General features: G+C 42.9%; 2 protein-coding genes across 3 annotated transcripts in view; one reads left to right on the top strand and one right to left on the bottom strand.

Annotated features, from left to right (window-relative positions):
- The window catches only part of LOC123994453 (acyl-CoA synthetase short-chain family member 3, mitochondrial-like), a 42,822-nt gene extending 41,463 nt beyond the window's left edge, over positions 1-1,359 (top strand). For both annotated transcript variants that reach the window (XM_046297054.1, XM_046297055.1), the window contains 3 exons: positions 10-109; positions 221-396; positions 766-1,359. In XM_046297054.1, coding sequence (XP_046153010.1) covers positions 10-109; positions 221-396; positions 766-849 — 360 coding nt within the window. In that variant the 3' untranslated portion in view covers positions 850-1,359. The remainder of the gene's footprint in view (positions 1-9; positions 110-220; positions 397-765) is intronic.
- Positions 1,360-9,733: 8,374 nt separating this feature from the next.
- Positions 9,734-20,118, bottom strand: part of LOC123994452 (liprin-alpha-2-like) — a 268,132-nt gene continuing 257,747 nt past the window's right edge. Inside the window, 7 exon segments of the mRNA XM_046297053.1 lie at positions 9,734-10,728; positions 14,740-14,893; positions 15,251-15,319; positions 15,755-15,930; positions 16,556-16,653; positions 16,792-16,967; positions 17,127-17,162. Coding sequence (XP_046153009.1) covers positions 10,670-10,728; positions 14,740-14,893; positions 15,251-15,319; positions 15,755-15,930; positions 16,556-16,653; positions 16,792-16,967; positions 17,127-17,162 — 768 coding nt within the window. The 3' untranslated portion in view covers positions 9,734-10,669.

The following is a 20,118-nucleotide window of genomic DNA, read 5'->3' as shown; positions in this document are numbered from 1 at the left end:
GTGTTCCAGTCTGTCCTGCAGCACCCCGGGGTGGTGGACTGTGCTGTTGTGGGTCTGGAGGACTCCCTGAAGGGCCACGTCCCCCTGGCTCTGTGTGTTCTCAGAAACAGTAAGAGATACAGGACAAAGGTCCATTTAATAGAGCAATTTGGGGATCCAACATTACTGTGACTGTGTGGTTATAGAAAGTCAAACACCTGTGTATGTGGGTCTGTCTCAGACCTAAAGAAGAGCCAGGGAGACGTGGTGAAGGAGATTGTGAGCCTGGTCAGAGAGACCATCGGGCCCGTGGCTGCTTTCAGGAAGGTGCTGATTGTCAGAGGTCTCCCAAAGACCCGCTCTGGGAAGATCCCCCGCTCCTCCCTGGCTAACCTGGTCAACGGGAAGCCATTCACGGTAACTCACCACACATTCACCCACCATGTCAATGCTACATGGATTGAAGCCAACAACAATGTTTTTGTAGCATATTAGAATCTGAGGTATTCACACTTTGAGGAATGTCTCTATATTAATAATATTTTGTTTGGTTCTGGAAGACAGAGGCAATTATTCACCAATAATAGCACTGGATTATTATTCCTGTACAGCTGCCAATTATCTGGCGAGTCGGTGTTGGATCAATTGAATTCATACCGACAAATTGAATAAAAGTTTGAGGATTATATGAAAGATGAAATTCACTCACAATGTAATAAGATTGAAAGAGAAATGGAAAGATATTGCTACTACTAGTAGTACGGAAGACTGTGTCTGTCTCCACAGATATCCCCTACCATTGAGGACCCAGATGTGTACAAGGACATTGAGAAGATGGTGAAACAGGAGCTGAGACCCACTGGACAGTAACTCTCTAACCGTCCACCTGGGCTGCAGACATTGCAGAGTCTACCATGAAGGGTGGACTAGAACTGTTCTTCTGACTAGACAGAAAACAGCCAGGATGCCAAGAGCTGTATGTACTTTAGCCTACTCCTCTGACTAGACAAAAAACAGCCAGGTTGCCAAGAGCTGTATGTACTTTAGCCTACTCCTCTGACTTTCGTTGGCGTGACAACGAACATGGCACAACAGGAGTTGACTATAGCACAAGCAGATTTGCAAACCGGTCACAGTGCATCTTCACTATTCCACTGAAGACACTGCCAATTGTAGACTTAACAGTTGCACTGTCTAACATTACCCAAAGAGAACAGTCATTCTAAGAGATGGGTGCCACTACCTCTGTGTGGGGGTGACATTGAATAGCCAGGACAAGAAATGACATGAAATAACTTGATGGTAGACCTTGAACAGTGGTTAACGATATTGTGAAGTATATTTACCACTGTGAAATAAAATGTGAAAAAACTTGGTAAAGCTACAGAACACGTTCAATTCTCTGAGTAAGGCTTAGATTCAATCAGATCGAGTGTTTAACCGGCGAGAGCCGACACCCGCATAACTGTTTTGGCGGTGTCGGAGGTGGAACTGCGTTGGAGCTGTCAAATTGGTGAGAAGCTGCTCTTGATCATTGTCACAAAGCCACACCCATCCCACTGGTGTTAGAAGTTCAGAAGGAGAAAGTAGGCTATATAGAAATACTGACGCTCAAATTGAAAATCTTTCAAATGAAATAAGGAGGATTTCTATCAGCCTAATCAAGGTGTAGATTCCATCTCACATTCCAGTGTTCCAACTTGTAATCAAGGCTGCATGATGTTTCTCTTAATGCGACTTTGTGCAGCCAATGGCAATGTCCACTGTAGGTATAACGCCAGGAGCTGCTTGTGCATTTAACAGCTCTAACTTAGTTTCACCTCCGACTCCACCAAAACAACCGCTATGCAGTTTAAAGATTGTTTGTCAAATCCTCATGGTGTTACCAGTAATGGGTACCAATATCAAAGATAGGTAGAAACTGCCTCTCCAATAGAAATCCCAGATTACACTTTGTAGCCGATCTCATCTGGTCTAATGGCCGTGTCGCCGCCGAACTGCATATGTGCAGGAGTTAAATCAAAGGCAGTAGAGATTTTCAAGAAATACAACCACCTAAAAGGAAGCGATTCCCAAACTTTCCATAACAAAGCCATCACCTACAGAGAGATGAACCTGGAGAAGAGTCCCCTAAGCAAGCTGGTCCTGGAGCTCTGTTCACAAACACAAACAGACCCCACAGAGCCCCAGGACAGCAACACAATTAAACCCAACCAAATCATGAGAAAACAAAAAGATAATAATTGATACATTGGAAAGAATTAACAAAAAAACAGAGCGAACTAGAATGCTATTAGGCCCTAAACAGAGAGTACACAGTGTCAGAATACCTGACCACTGTGACTGACCCAAACTTAAGGAAAGCTTTGACTATGTACAGACTCAGTGAGCAGCCTTGCTATTGAGAAAGGCCGCTGTAGGCAGAACTGGCTCTCAATAGAAGACAGGCTATGTGCACTCTGCCCACAAAATGAGGTGGAAACTGAGCTGCACTTCCTAACCTCCTGACAAATGTATGACCATATTAGAGACACATATTTCTCTCAGATTACACAGATCCACAAAGAATTAGAAAACAAACCCGATGTTGATTAAACTCCCATATCTACTGAGTGAAATACCACAGTGTGCCATCACAGCAGCAATATTTGGGACCTGTTGCCACAGGAAAAGGTCAACCAGTGAAGAACAAACACCACTTTAAATACAACCCATATTTAAGTTGATTTATTTTCCCTTTTGTACTTTAACCATTTGTACATCGTTACAGCACGGTATATATACATAATGACATTTGTAATGTCTTTATTCTTTTTTTATTAAAAAAAGTATATTATCTACTTCACCTGCTTTGTCAATGTTAACATATGTTTCCCATGCCAATAAAGCCCATTGAATTGAATTGACAAGAGACAGCGACCAACCAACCAACCAACCTGCTCTATAATAGGCTAATAGCTGCCGGTGTGGTGGCTTGGTCTGAGTACTCAGATTGCCAAGCTAGTGGCCCAGTGTGAGGTCTGTACAAAATGTCAATCTTGTCATCCGGAGCCAATGATGGCAACGGAGCTGCCAAAACGGCCATGGCAAAAGGTAGGGGCAGATATGTTCTATTGGAAAAATGACACTTATCTGCTAGTGGTAGATTACTATTTAAGATACATTGAAATAGCAAAGACACCCATAACCACATCAGCTGGTGTTATCAATGGATTAAAGTCCATTTTTTCCAGGCAAGGGGTCGCTGAGGTCCTGGTTACAGATAACGCTCCCCAGTTCTCTGCGAGCTCCTTTTCTGCTTTTGCCGCAGAATATGACTTCATACATGTGACCGGTAGCCCCTACCATGCACAGAGTAATGGTGAGGCAGAGAGAGCTGTGAAAACAGTCACGGGACTGCTGAAAAAGAACAAGGATCCATACAGGGCTCTGTTAGCTTACAGAGTTACACCACTGCATCATGGGCCGTCGCTTGCCGAGCTCCTGATGGGCAGGAGGCTGCGTTCCCCATTGCCTGTCTCGCCGGCTCAGCTTAAACCCTGATGGCCTAACAGGAAGGCCTTCGCTGAGAGGGACAAACGTCTGAAACAAAAGCTGACCGAAGGTCACCGCGTGTGGATTACAAACTCAAAGACACCAGCAAAAGTGCTGAGGACAGCGGATGCCCCACGCTCCTATGTGGTGGACACAGGCTCAGAAGAGGTACGAAGGAACAAAACGCACCTCAGAGCTCTTCCAGATCTACCAGCCACACAGACCGAGGCCACAGAAAATGCACAAAAAGAGGGTGAAGGAGAGAGAATGCTCACAGAGCCACAAGCGCGCCCAAAAAGGGATGTGAAGCCACCAGAGTGGCTGAAAGACTATGTTACGTGAAGAGAAAACATACTGTTGGGGACCATATCCAGCAAAAAGAGACTGTACCTAAGTTAATGTTCATACTGTGTGATTTAATGCTTTCATACTGTTTCAGGATGGGAAGTAGCATGTTAGAGAATAATACTGGTTTCCAAATTGCATTTCAGTTATGCTTCAGTGGTTATGCATGTTGACTTCTTATTCATGGGAGAGGGGAAGATGTAGTAGGATGTCCCTTGGGGGCATCCGTACCTATGTAGGACATGCAAGGGTTAGGTTAATAAACATGCTGGAGCTAGAACCTCGTGGTCGCGTCTTTATTTTAGATCATACTACACTCTCCTGCAGCAGTCGTGTTCGGATCAGTTATACAGTTTCTTGCTCTCTCTCCTGCAGCAGTCGTGTTCGGATCTGTTATACAGTTTCTTGCTCTCTCTCCTGCAGCAGTCGTTTCTTGCTTCGGATCAGTTATACAGTTTCTTGCTCTCTCTCCCGCAGCAGTCGTGTTCGGATCTGTTATACAGTTTCTTGCTCTCTCTCCTGCAGCAGTCGTGTTCGGATCAGTTATACAGTTTCTTGCTCTCTCTCCTGCAGCAGTCGTGTTCGGATCAGTTATACAGTTTCTTGCTCTCTCTCCCGCAGCAGTCGTGTTCGGATCTGTTATACAGTTTCTTGCTCTCTCTCCCGCAGCAGTCGTGTTCGGATCTGTTATACAGTTTCTTGCTCTCTCCTCCAGTCGCAGCAGTTTCGTGCAGTCGGATCTGTTATACAGTTTCTTGCTCTCTCTCCTGCAGCAGTCGTGTTCGGATCTGTTATACAGTTTCTTGCTCTCTCTCCAGTCGTGTTCGCAGCAGTCGTGTTCGGATCTGTTATACAGTTTCTTGCTCTCTCTCCTGCAGCAGTCGTGTTCGGATCTGTTATACAGTTTCTTGCCCACCCTACTGCAGCACAGTTATACGTTTCTTGCTTTCAGATGAGTTATACAGTTTCTTGCTCTCTCTCCTGCAGCAGTCGTGTTCGGATCTGTTATACAGTTTCTTGCCCACCCTACTGCAGCACTCGTTTTCAGATGAGTTATACAGTTTCTTGCTCTCTCTCCTGCAGCAGTCGTGTTCGGATCTGTTATACAGTTTCTTGCCCACCCTACTGCAGCACTCGTTTTCAGATGAGTTATACAGTTTCTTGCTCTCTCTCCTGCAGCAGTTGTGTTCGGATCTGTTATACAGTTTCTTGCTCTCTCTCCTGCAGCAGTCGTGTTCGGATCTGTTATACAGTTTCTTGCTCTCTCTCCTGCAGCAGTCGTGTTCGGATCAGTTATACAGTTTCTTGCTCTCTCTCCTGCAGCAGTCGTGTTCGGATCTGTTATACAGTTTCTTGCTCTCTCTCCTGCAGCAGTCGTTCAGATCTGTTATACAGTTTCTTGATCAGTTATACAGTTTCTTGCTCTCTCCTGCAGCAGTCGTGTTCGGATCTGTTATACAGTTTCTTGCTCTCTCTCCTGCAGCAGTCGTGTTCGGATCTGTTATACAGTTTCTTGCTCTCTCTCCTGCAGCAGTCGTGTTCGGATCTGTTATACAGTTTCTTGCTCTCTCTCCTGCAGCAGTCGTGTTCGGATCAGTTATACAGTTTCTTGCTCTCTCTCCTGCAGCAGTCGTGTTCGGATCTGTTATACAGTTTCTTGCTCTCTCTCCCGCAGCAGTCGTGTTCGGATCAGTTATACAGTTTCTTGCTCTCTCTCCCGCAGCAGTCGTGTTCGGATCTGTTATACAGTTTCTTGCTCTCTCTCCCGCAGCAGTCGTGTTCGGATCAGTTATACAGTTTCTTGCTCTCTCTCCCGCAGCAGTCGTGTTCGGATCAGTTATACAGTTTCTTGCTCTCTCCTCCCGCAGCAGTCTTGTTCGGATCAGTTATACAGTTTCTTGCTCTCTCCTCCAGTCGCAGCAGTCTTGTTCGCAGCATCAGTTATACAGTTTCTTGCTCTCTCTCCTGCAGCAGTCGTGTTCAGTTCGGATCAGTTATACAGTTTCTTGCTCTCTCTCCTGCAGCAGTGGTGTTCGGATCTGTTATACAGTTTCTTGCTCTCTCTCCTGCAGCAGTCGTGTTCGGATCTGTTATACAGTTTCTTGCTCTCTCTCCTGCAGCAGTCGTGTTCGGATCTGTTATACAGTTTCTTGCTCTCTCTCCTGCAGCAGTCGTGTTCGGATCGGTTATACAGTTTCTTGCTCTTCCTACTGCAGCAGTCGTGTTCGGATCTGTTATACAGTTTCTTGCTCTTCCTACTGCAGCAGTCGTGTTCGGATCAGTTATACAGTTTCTTGCTCTCTCTCCTGCAGCAGTCGTGTTCGGATCTGTTATACAGTTTCTTGCTCTCTCTCCTGCAGCAGTCGTGTTCGGATCTGTTATACAGTTTCTTGCTCTCTCTCCTGCAGCAGTCGTGTTCGGATCTGTTATACAGTTTCTTGCTCTTCCTACTGCAGCAGTCGTGTTCGGATCAGTTATACAGTTTCTTGCTCTCTCTCCTGCAGCAGTCGTGTTCGGATCTGTTATACAGTTTCTTGCTCTCTCTCTCCTGCAGCAGTCGTGTTCGGATCTGTTATACAGTTTCTTGCTCTCTCTCCTGCAGTTGTGTTCGAATCTGTTATACAGTTTCTTGCTCTCTCTCCTGCAGCAGTCGTGTTCAGATCTGTTATACAGTTTCTTGCTCTCCCTACTGCAGCAGTCGTGTTCGGATCAGTTATACAGTTTCTTGCTCTCTCTCCTGCAGCAGTCGTGTTCGGATCAGTTATACAGTTTCTTGCTCTCTCTCCTGCAGTTGTGTTCGAATCTGTTATACAGTTTCTTGCTCTCTCTCTCCTGCAGCAGTCGTGTTCGGATCTGTTATACAGTTTCTTGCTCTCTCTCCTGCAGTTGTGTTCGAATCTGTTATACAGTTTCTTGCTCTCTCTCCTGCAGCAGTCTTGTTCGGATCAGTTATACAGTTTCTTGCTCTCTCTCCTGCAGCAGTCTTGTTCGGATCTGTTATACAGTTTCTTGCTCTCTCTCCTGCAGCAGTCGTGTTCGGATCAGTTATACAGTTTCTTGCTCTCTCTCCTGCAGCAGTCGTGTTCGGATCTGTACAGGCCCTTCTGGACAAGTCAGGTAAAATTACACATACCCAAGACCCATGACAATCATCTCAGATCCGACCCAGACAAATGACATTATTTCAAATTCTGGATCCGGACACTCTCAGGTCCCAGATCGGGTCTCGGTACTGTGATTTGGGTACGGGTGGATCCGTGGACCACTAAAAGGCAGTCCTCCGATATAAAGTTGTTTTAGATGAAAATGAAAACGTGTCAGTTTGTCACTTTCATAATGACAGTTTCATCTACTTAAGACATTGTCTTGAATCTTGGTGTGGCTTTTAGATTTGGAGAAAACAACTAAGGAAGCATTTTTCACTCCTCCCATTGACTTCTCAAACCCAGGTCTGGTCTGCCGACTTTCTTTCACAAGCATTCCCAGAAGATTCATGATGTTACGCCTCTGGGTTTAGAAACTCTGTGACCAATATTGTTCAAACAGCCATAATGCATTGTATTAATTATTTAAAGAAGCGACATCTCCATTGGCAAAAGAAAGTTGAAGGGTGGGTTTCACAGAATCTCAGTTGAAAGTGATTTTAAAAGGTGCAATGCAGCCTCTTTAAATGTCTGGGTAAAAGTTAACTGTTACAAATAAACAAAAATAGCTTCTTAGTAAAGAGACTGTCTGGGAGTGGTATGAGTGAGGGCCCTAACTGGACAGGCCTAATAGGAGGGATATATTTATGTAACCTAAAAACTTGCAGGTTATTGGCAGAGAGGTTTGAAACTCTCTTTATTGGTCTATTGAAGGCCCAGTGCAGTCAAACTGACTTTCCTGTGTTTAATATTTCCACACTATGAGGTTGGAATAATATTATGAGGTTGGAATAATATTGTGAAAATGATCATTCCCTTTTAGTTTACATTTAAGTCATTTAGAGCTGTTATCCAGAAAAAATTGATTCTTATGACATCCAGTGGAACAGTCACTTTACAATAGTGCATCTAAATCTTAAAGGGAAAATCTTTGGTGGGATGTAGTTTTGGCCTGGGATGTAGTTTTGGCCTGAGTGGGAATGGGAAATTCCCACTCAGAAACTGATCCCACTCCCAGACAGTCCTAGAAAAAGTCTTGCTTGAGAAATATCTTTTTGCTAAGGTATTTTTGCTTTCTTTTTGATTGAAAACAATTACAGTAAGGTACTTAATTGTTAACCAGAAATGATTTGATATTGAGATTTTAAAAACTGGTAAGCAATTTGGGTCCAGGAAAACATCTGAGCTCTGGGTGTATTCAGGCACGTTAAACACTGAACATTATAGTTAGAAATAGACTGAATAGAGCTGACACGATTCCCTATTCCATGTGATAGACAATCATTTTTGTTCTACACAATAGAAATGTATCTGAACATTCTGTTAGGTTATGTCCTCCTGAACAGGCCCCTGCAGTCGCTGGAAGGGTCTCCCACCTCATAACTTAGCTTCAGTTTGGGTTCAATCCTCATGCTGCCAACATTTTAACACTATTAATGAAGCTTACTTGATACCTACTTACAGACTTCAACAAACTCCAACCGTACAAATCAAAATCCCTTCATATTACATATCATATTTATTGGCAATGAAAATTTGATTGATCACCACTTAGTTTTGACCAAAATACAATTAGCAATGAATAAAAAATGGACATAAAATAAAATGATTCTTTGTTTGTGCAAATCGAGGATGTAAAAGGCAACAAAAAATTCAAACCTGATCGAGTAGAAATAACTCAAAGACAGGTAGGAGGGCTGTACAATAGGTTTCCCTGGCAACTCAGACGAAAACAAAAAGTCAACAGTTACACCAATGTCACAGCAAGCAACAGGTTTGTCATTAAAATTCACCTCACTTCGACATGTTCATATACACTCTACGCACAATGAGTTAAGCAGTCTGTCTTTCAGTTATTTCTCAGCGATGCTGAGTCGGACTCCACGGCAAAATAAAAAAAAAGTCCAGCTTGAGTTTATTCATGTATGGCTTTATGGTCAAGGTACTGTAGGTGAGTGAGATCATCTGATGAAGAGTGTTCCTGCTGTTAGTTGATCTCTGAGCTGAGTAGCTTCAGAGTGGAGTCTATCTTTTAGTCTGTGGCTGTAGTCCACAGTTTCTGTGGTTGTATCAAAGTGCTTGTCACATCATCAGTCGACATCACAGTGCGTTTCTGTGTCCTCCACCCAGAATGCTTTGCTATGAGATGGGCTTCGTCATGATTGTGAGGTGAGGGGCTGTGGCTGGTGACGCGGATACATGGGGCTGTACACGCCACTAGAGGGCAGGCTTTACCAGCTGGGGGGGGGGTCACGTGGCGACCAGATGGACAGTCTCTCCAAGGTGAAAACACACGTTTCCCTGCACAATGGAAAATAACTATGTACAAAATGGTCTCTCGGGGAATTATGGAGAAATGTTCAAAGAGCAGCATATTTGAACCAAGGACATGGACTTGAAATGGGAAGGCGGGGTTTATTTGCACAAACTCTGAATATCTTTTCATTTTTGTAATATAGATGTGTATATATTTATATATATATTTATATTTTAAAAACCTCATATTTATATTAATTTACAGATAACCTACACATCTCCTGGTAGAAGAAATACACAGAACATTATGCTTCAACAAGTTATTGTACATGTAAAAGGTAGAAACGGTGACAACAGGACAGACTGAAGGAAAGTAGCACCGGCAGCTGCTGCCCAGGTTTCAGGGGGCCTTGACTTGTAAGTGCAGAGGGGGGCGGCTTGGCAGGAGGCACCCCTCGCTGCCCCCCTCTCTTTTTGGTGGGTGGGTGGGTAGGGGGGTGCTTCTTGGCAGTGCGTCTCGTCAGAATGTTTGTTCCAGGCAGGAGGACCCGTCCAGCAGCTCCAAGGTACAGTAAGACCTTCTCTACATACAGTATCTGGACCTGAAAGAGAGGAGGTATGGTTTACTTACACTGTGCCACTGTGAAGCTTTATCCACAGTGACAGTGCAGTTTTCATAAACATGAATTTGATCACATGGGAATTATTGTTGACATTACTAATTGTGCAACATCTCATTTGAGACGTAGCTGCCATATATCTCTCTACCTTGGCATTCAGGGTTATTCATGTATATATTAGGGATCCCCATTAGTTCCTGCCAAGGCAGCAGCTACTCTTCCTGGGGTCCAAACACATGAAGGCACTTACATCACAAATGAAACAAATATAAAAACAGTACATCATATAACAGTATTACACCACTACATATCTACAATACAACATGTATATTACTGCCATACTACCTGTGTGTGTCTCTTCACAGTCCCCGCTGTTCCACAAGGTGTATTTCTATCAGTTCAAAAAATCTGATTCTACTGCTGGCATCAGTTACCTGATGTGGAATACAGTTCCATGTGTTCTGTGGCTGTAGTTGTCTGTGCTGGACAGAGATTAAAGGAGGGACAACAGAGTGAGGCCGCCTCATGCTGCTGCCTTTGACTCCTATCATCTGATCATGAGTGCCTGCTCTAGAGCAGGGACTCTCCTCTCCAAGCAAACATGGTTATCTGTAAAGACAAGTTACCCTCTCACCCCGTTCCAATTTCTCACAGTCATTTGCTGTCCCTGAGCAGAACGACAGATGTAAGAGAGAGGGAGAGTTTGTGCGTGAGCATGTGTGTATGCGCAACTGATAGCTTGCACAGCGATAATGTGTGTGACTTACAGCATACAGTCTCTCTTCTCCTCCCTCAGCAGGAGTAGGTCCTCACTGTAGAGCTGTCCAGACGCTGCACTGCTAAGGGGCCAACTGTAGGGGGAGACAGAGACCCGTCAGTTAGTCACTTAGCTTCAACACCCAGAGTGGGCCCAGGGTCAGTAGATAATGCTATCCAACTTACTTTATGCCCATAACAACTGACACAGGATCAGCTCCCATTGTCCACTGTGAGAGGGACAAACAAATGAGAGAGACAAACAAAACGGACTCTAAACCAGTTGATAAGGGCTGGGAGAACAGTAGACCATACTGTGTATACAACACACTGCACACACACACACCACACACGGGAACGAGGTTAGTCAAAATGTCAGCTAGCAAAGCCAAGGCACATTGCATCGCACACTCAGAGGAGTGCACGTGGCCATTTTGAGTGAATCACACCTCGCACAGGAACAAGTCTGTTAATGTCATCACCACCACAGACCAGGGACCACAGATAGAGGCAGATACAGGAAGGCAGCTCGATTACACTGGGGACAGAGTGTTAGAGAAGAACTCTGGTCAAAACCTGCAATCGGATGTCAGCGATAGACTTGTATCAGAAGTTGCGTCCATAATTCCGGAGTGAGTTCTGGCATAATGCAGCCTGCTGCACTACAGTCCAGCTATAACTCACTGGGCCACAATCACAGATGCAAGTTTCAATACATCTCTCATCCCCTTGAAAACGTGAAGATTTTGACCAGCGTCCTCTTTTAACAACAGGGCGAGGAGCGACACAAACCGGCAACTGTAAAACATCCATCTTATCCATCATAAATCTTTATGATTCTTTTATGTAAATCTCCTTTTACAGGGCAACTAAAATAGCTCAACTTCCATAGCTCAGCGAACATAGAACTAACATAGCTCAACTAATATAGCTCAGCTAACATAGAACTAACATAGCTCAACTTCCATAGCTCAGCGAACATAGAACTAACATAGCTCAACTTCCATAGCTCAGCTAACATAGAACTAATAGAGCTCAGCTAATATAGCTCAACTACCATAGAACTAACATAGCTCAGCTAACATAGAACTAACATAGCTCATCTTCCATAGCTCAGCTAACATAGAACTAGCATAGCTCAACTAATATAGCTCAACTAACATAGAACTAACATAGCTCAACTAATATAGAACTAACATAGCTCAACTAATATAGCTCAGCTAACATAGAACTAACATAGCTCAACTAATATAGCTCAACTAACATAGAACTAACATAGAACTCATAGCTCAATAACATAGCTCAACTAACATAGAACTAACATAGCTCAACTAACATAGAACTAACATAGCTCAAAGAACAACTAACATAGAACTAACATAGCTCAACTAACATAGAACTAACATAGCTCAACTAACATTGAACTAACATAGCTCAACTAACATAGCTCTAACATAGCTCAAATAACATAGAACTAACATAGCTCAACTAACATAGAACTAACATAGCTCAACTAACATAGAACTAACATAGCTCAACTAACATAGAACTAACATAGCTCAACTAACATAACTCAACTAACATAGAACTAACATAACTCAACTAACATAGAACTAACATAGCTCAACTAACATAGAACTAACATAGCTCAACTAACATAGAACTAATATAGCTCAACTAACTTAGAACTAACATAGCTCAACTAACATAGAACTAACATAGCTCAGCTAACATAGAACTAACATAGCTCAACTAACATAGAACTAATATAGCTCAACTAACATAGAACTAACATAGCTCAGCTAACATAGAACTAACATAGCTCAACTAACATAGAACTAACATAGCTCAACTAACATAACTCAACTAACATAGAACTAACATAGCTCAACTAACATAGAACTAACATAGCTCAACTAACATAGAACTAACATAGCTCAACTAACATAGCTCAACTAACATAGAACTAACATAGCTCAACGAAAATAGAACTAACATAGCTCAACTAATATAGCTCAGCTAACATAGAACTAACATAGCTCAACTAATATAGCTCAACTAACATAGAACTAACATAGCTCAACTAACATAGAACTAACATAGCTCAACTAACATAGAACTAACATAGCTCAACTAACATAGAACTAACATAGCTCAACTAACATTGAACTAACATAGCTCAACTAACATAGCTCTAACATAGCTCAACTAACATAGAACTAACATAGCTCAACTAACATAGAACTAACATAGCTCAACTAACAAAGAACAACTAACATAGAACTAACATAGCTCAACTAACATAGAACTAACATAGCTCAACTAACATAGAACTAACATAGCTCAACTAACATAGCTCAACTAACATAGAACTAACATAGCTCAACTAACATAGAACTAACATAGCTCAACTAACATAGAACTAACATAGCTCAACTAATATAGAACTAACATAGCTCAACTAACATAGAACTAACATAGCTCAACTAACATAGAACTAACATAGCTCAACTAACATAACTCAACTAACATAGAACTAACATAACTCAACTAACATAGAACTAACATAGCTCAACTAACATAGAACTAACATAGCTCAACTAACATAGAACTAATATAGCTCAACTAACTTAGAACTAACATAGCTCAACTAACATAGAACTAACATAGCTCAGCTAACATAGAACTAACATAGCTCAACTAACATAGAACTAATATAGCTCAACTAACTTAGAACTAACATAGCTCAACTAACATAGAACTAACATAGCTCAGCTAACATAGAACTAACATAGCTCAACTAACATAGAACTAACATAGCTCAACTAACATAACTCAACTAACATAGAACTAACATAGCTCAACTAACATAGAACTAACATAGCTCAACTAACATAGAACTAACATAGCTCAACTAACATAGCTCAACTAACATAGAACTAACATAGCTCAACTAACATAGCTCAACAAACATAACTCAACTAACATAGTTCAACTAACATAGAACTAACATAGCTCAACTAACATAGAACTAACATAGCTCAACTAACATAGAACTAACATAGCTCAACTAACATAGAACTAACATAGCTCAACTAACATAGAACTAACATAGCTCAACTAACATAGAACTAACATAGCTTAACTAACATAACTCAACTAACATTGAACTAATATAGCTCAACTAACTTAGAACTAACATAGCTCAACTAACATAGAACTAACATAGCTCAGCTAACATAGAACTAACATATCTCAACTAACATAGAACTAACATAGCTCAACTAACATAGAACTAACATAGCTCAACTTACATAGAACTAAAATAGCTCAACTAACATATGCAAAGGGGATTCATTGCTTTAACTTCAAGGGTGCAGCAGCAGAGGCTGCAACTAACAACTACAGTGCTAATAACACTAACCTGAGTAACAATTACTGGACACACAATATGACTACTATAACAAACGGACAACCTGGACAAACAAATGGCCACCCTTGTAGTTGGCATCAGGAGCAGAACGAAACAGAGGAACAGAGCAGTAGAGGTAGAGAGAGAAGAGAGGAGGTACGGTAGGGTGGACAGCAGGAACCGGGGAGTTTTGGGGGGGCGTAACGGCACACAGGCCAACAGCAGGCCACATGGTATCGCTCCAGTATATCTGACCTTGAAACCAGTCCAAATACATGTCGTCAGGACTGTCATCCAGCGCCTCATAAAGCACTGCACACAGAGCAGCAGTCCCAGAGCAGAGGAAATACAGGTACAGTCAGCAACATGCTCCACCCATACACCCATAGATGAGAGAGAGAGTGATGGGGAGAGAGCTCCAAGTAAAGAGAGGGGCGAGAGGACCCCCCCCCCCCCAAACTCTAACACAGAAATTAATTGCATCCAGGTACAATCTTAATCAAATACATTTTGTGGCAGTTAGCCATTTTTATAAGTGTTTGATGAGTGCAATTTTACCATCCAATCTGGCAATTTTAGCAATTTACATTCATCTAAGCTAAGTGACCTGGACTGGAGGCTCTAGTTGAATTGTTAGGTCTACTTTGTGGGGGTCTTGGCCATGCAGGGGGTGGGAGAGGGTGGGAGAGCTCACCTTCGGGGGGTAGCCTACGGGAGTGTGAGCCGGTGGTGACGCGGAAGCCAGCGGGGAGGGTCTCTGCCGAGCCGGGCATCATACTGATCCCATGGACGTCCCGCGGGGGGAACTGCCTCCTCCACGATGGCCCCCGGAGGTCATTATCTTCATACTGACGGACAGACACACAGACAGAGACAGGGACAGGTTAGGGATTGAGTTTAGAGATAAACTGGTCTGAGAACAGCTGGTGACTGCATATACAGCAGTGTTTATAGTAGCTAACAAATATGACTAATTTCCCAAGGCCTTATATTTATATTTATAACTCAAACCAACTCTAAGACAATATGAGAGACAAATGAGTGATGGGTGGGAAGTGGAAACCGAGGACAGGTCTGAGGTGCAGTGAGATGGTGGAAAACAGAGTAATGATTGACAACAAACCCAGGTGTGTGTGTCTGTCTGCCACGGCCCATCACCCATGGTAACAGCGGGGCTAGCTGTCCGGGTGACAGGAGTCACTCACCTCGTCCAGTCGTCTCTCAGTGCCCAGGGCTAGCAGGTTATTATATTCCCTCTCCAGAATTTGACGTGCCTGGGGAGAGGAAGGGGAAATAGGTCTTATTAGGTACATTTGAAATGGAAGTTGTAGGTCTCTTTATTTGGGGCTTCAGACGCTTTCTGGATTACCAAACAGCTCTCTGTTGACCTACTGGTCTGGCACTCAGGGTATTATTAGACCTGTTTGAGATGGAAAGACTGAGAAATGAAAATATGTGTTTGAAGTGTACTTCTAATGACGATCATCGAAATCATTTATTCTGTCCTGAAAAAAAATAAAAACAATAAAAACACTGTTTAATTTAACATCATAATTCACTTGCTTTTAGTACTGAGAGACAAGACTACGGACTCTTGGAATGAAGAGGTTAATGTCTTCCTCTTATGGTGTGGTTGTGCTAGTATATTATGCATTGCCCTCTTGTGGCGTAACTATGCTATAGCGTGATGCGGGGCAGAGGGATCTGACCTGAGTGCTTTGGTTGGGGATCTGGATGAGCAGCGCCAGGCTGGTGTGGTCAAAGTTGTCATCGAGGGCGACCAGGGCCCCGTGCACGCCGCTCTCCAGCAGGATGTTGGCATAGTCCTTTAGGCCGATGCTCTGGACCCAGCGAATCACCCGCTCGTTGCTCCACACCAGCACGTCTGGGGCACACAGACATGGTATTACGGTAAACACAACATGGGTGTTTGGCCACAGACAGAATATTTCCATTTCTGGTTACATGATGAAGAAAACCTCTGGGCTCTGCTAGATTGGTCCTTACTGACCATCACCTCCTAGCTCTATGACCGCTTGGCTATATTCCACAATAGAATGCAATACATACTGTAAAGTAAGTGCGCTTCCACAAGTATTATTTGCCTTAGCAGATTACTTATGAGATTGTAATTAGACACTACTAGGTATATTTTAGCTCAAAGGTCTTCATTATCGTTCCTTGAGCAGTCTCTAAAGAAAAAAGTCCACCCAAAAATGATATTTTGGCATTCGTTTCATTAGTCCATTGTTGATATAGTCCCAAAATGTTATGCTTGTCACTAATCAAGTTTTCAAGATACTGTATATAACTTTAAAAACACAGAAATCATTCCCATATGATTGAATTTGCATCATACGATCCTGCGTTTTGCAGGATGATACTAAATGCATAATACAGGGATGATTTCTGTTTTTTGAAAGTTACGTATCTCGAAAACTTGATTGCTGACAACAAAACATTTTGGACTAATGAAACAAAGTTTTTGGGTGGAATTTTCCTTTGCGTACCTCTCATTTCATGCTGGCTGTGCTCTCTGCGTCTCTCCAGCTCTTTCCTGTCATAGTTGAGCTTCTTCAGACCCATGATACCATACTGCAAACTCGTCCTGAAGACATGGGAACATTAGAAAAGCCATTTTTTAGAAACACAGACAATAATATTTTGCACTTATTACCACAAAATGAGCCTCAACACTAAACTTTCCGATCAAATCCTTCATCACGCAGGAGGAGGGCAGGTGTACCTGTGAAAGCTGTCCACCATTTTGAGATGCACCCGGAGGTCCTTCTTGGTGAGGTGGTCCAGCATGCGGGCGTCCACCAGGCACTCCATGAAGTAGCTGCGGTACTGAGGTAGTCCTAGACTGGGCAACCACTCGTTCCCTATCCACTCATGGTTCATGTCACCATACGCTAGAGTCTGACAATAATGACAAGGAAACAATTAAGTACTGTAAACCATTGTTCATCTGTAAACGATTTTGACAAAGTTTAAAAGTCGCCACATAGACTAAAGTAACTCTAAATAATCTACAATTCCATTGTTCTAATCCATGAGAGAGACCGAAAAATCCTTTACCTGCGCCCAGCTCCCCTCCTCGGACTCCCCGGACCTCTGTCATTGGTCAGGCATGGAAAAGAAACAGTAGCACTATGCATGAGAACATAATAGCAACAGGTCACTGGACTTCATCTACAGTCCAATAGTCTCTACTCTAGCATCAGAGGCTGTTGCCTTTCTCAAGCCAGAGCCAAGGCCTCAGAACGTACAGAAATGTTCTCCCTCGCATATATTCCCCGAACAAACTATTCACATCAAAAAGTAGAGCTCCATCTAAATATGTATGAAAAATCACTATTCGAGGGAGGGAAAGTGGCCTGTGGGATTTATCTGCAATCTGACAAGGGAGAATGATTTCCCCCCTTTAGCGTGTGAACTGAACTGGCCCCATGGGAGAGTAACACAGTTATCCCTTTAGGCCTGGGCTGAGCTGCTGCCACATTACATCTGATTTGGAGACGGACGCTGCTGCCACATTAGGCCAATCCAGCTTGCACAAAACGTCTGGCACAAATGAGAGCCCTTTTTCCCATGGTTCGCCCTCTGTACAATGATGCTGAGTTGGCTATTAGTCTCATTGTGCCTGACATGCAGGCTGTATTAGAGGCAGGGAGAACAGTGGAACAAAGAATAACCTTTATGTTCAAGCTGTCTGTGTCCTAGGGATTGACATACAGTATAGTACATAGCTGTATGTGTCCTAGGGATTGACATACAGTATAGTACATAGCTGTATGTGTCCTAGGGATTGACATACAGTATAGTACATAGCTGTCTGTGTCCTAGGGATTGACATACAGTATAGTACATAGCTGTCTGTGTCCTAGGGATTGACGTACAGTATAGTACGTAGCTGTCTGTGTCCTAGGGATTGACATACAGTATAGTACATAGCTGTCTGTGTCCTAGGGATTGACATACAGTATAGTACATAGCTGTCTGTGTCCTAGGGATTGACATACAGTATAGTACATAGCTGTCTGTGTCCTAGGGATTGACGTACAGTATAGTACGTAGCTGTCTGTGTCCTAGGGATTGACATACAGTATAGTACATAGCTGTATGTGTCCTAGGGATTGACGTACAGTATAGTACATAGCTGTCTGTGTCCTAGGGATTGACATACAGTATAGTACATAGCTGTCTGTGTCCTAGGGATTGACATACAGTATAGTACATAGCTGTCTGTGTCCTAGGGATTGACGTACAGTATAGTACGTAGCTGTCTGTGTCCTAGGGATTGACATACAGTATAGTACATAGCTGTCTGTGTCCTAGGGATTGACATACAGTATAGTACATAGCTGTATGTGTCCTAGGGATTGACGTACAGTATAGTACATAGCTGTCTGTGTCCTAGGGATTGACATACAGTATAGTACATAGCTGTATGTGTCCTAGGGATTGACGTACAGTATAGTACATAGCTGTCTGTGTCCTAGGGATTGACGTACAGTATAGTACATAGCTGTCTGTGTCCTAGGGATTGACATACAGTATAGTACATAGCTGTCTGTGTCCTAGGGATTGACATACAGTATAGTACATAGCTGTATGTGTCCTAGGGATTGACGTACAGTATAGTACATAGCTGTATGTGTCCTAGGGATTGACATACAGTATAGTACATAGCTGTCTGTGTCCTAGGGATTGACGTACAGTATAGTACATAGCTGTCTGTGTCCTAGGGATTGACATACAGTATAGTACATAGCTGTCTGTGTCCTAGGGATTGACATACAGTATAGTACATAGCTGTCTGTGTCCTAGGGATTGACATACAGTATAGTACATAGCTGTCTGTGTCCTAGGGATTGACATACAGTATAGTACATAGCTGTATGTGTCCTAGGGATTGACATACAGTATAGTACATAGCTGTCTGTGTCCTAGGGCTTGACATACAGTATAGTACATAGCTGTCTGTGTCCTAGGGATTGACATACAGTATAGTACATAGCTGTCTGTGTCCTAGGGATTGACATACAGTATAGTACATAGCTGTCTGTGTCCTAGGGATTGACATACAGTATAGTACATAGCTGTCTGTGTCCTAGGGATTGACATACAGTATAGTACATAGTCCTAGGGATTGACATACAGTATAGTACATAGCTGTCTGTGTCCTAGGGATTGACATACAGTATAGTACATAGCTGTCTGTGTCCTAGGGATTGACATGAATGACACCTGCAGTGACTAATAATCCTGCAAGCTTCAATCTTGAGACAGAACCAATAGGTTTCAAATGAACATGTTTGGAACATACTGTATCAGTTAGCAGACCTGTATCGGATTTGATGTAGCTTCTTACACTGGTCTTGTAGGGTGAATCCTATGTACAATCAGCTGATCACTGTCAGCTTTAAAAGGATGACATTACTAATGGAAAAAAATAGCATTATGTCTTGACATGTGCTGTATCTAATCAACATCTGGCTGAAACGTACCATGAACACGGGTAATATAGGGTAACTACAGTATGGTACCCAAGGGCAACGCAGCTCCTTGAACCATAGCAGTAACACCAACACATACTGGGAAATATAGGGCAGTGCACCAGTCATTACAATTAAAAAGCCTTCTTTACCTATTATAACGAAAGGGAGAGCCGAGAATGGATGTGATGTGATGCAGTCTACCCACATTATCAACAAACCTACTGTTATTCAATCTCCCTACCCTCCAAATCCTATAGGGGGAAAATAGGTTTTATTGTCACATACACCAGATAGGTGCAGTGAAATGTGTTGTTTCACAATCCCAGACATAGTAGTACAGCGCCTCTGGAGCAAATCAGGGTGAAGTGCCTTACACAAGGGCACAATGACAGATTTTTCACCTTGTCGGCTCGGGTATTCAAACCAGTGACCTTTTGGTTACTGGCCCGATGCTCTAACTGCTAGGCTACCTGCCGCCCAGTCCTCAGTACAGGCCTCAGTAAAGCAGCCATTGACAGGTCTCAACACTGCAGTGAAAGCAAGAAAAGAGAGAAGTGAGTGAGAGAAGA

This window comes from Oncorhynchus gorbuscha, linkage group LG14 (genome assembly GCF_021184085.1).
Source record: "Oncorhynchus gorbuscha isolate QuinsamMale2020 ecotype Even-year linkage group LG14, OgorEven_v1.0, whole genome shotgun sequence".
NCBI classification, from domain to species: domain Eukaryota; kingdom Metazoa; phylum Chordata; class Actinopteri; order Salmoniformes; family Salmonidae; genus Oncorhynchus; species Oncorhynchus gorbuscha.
The sequence above is the reverse complement of the archived record's forward strand: the minus strand, read 5'-3'. Positions and strand labels throughout refer to the sequence as shown.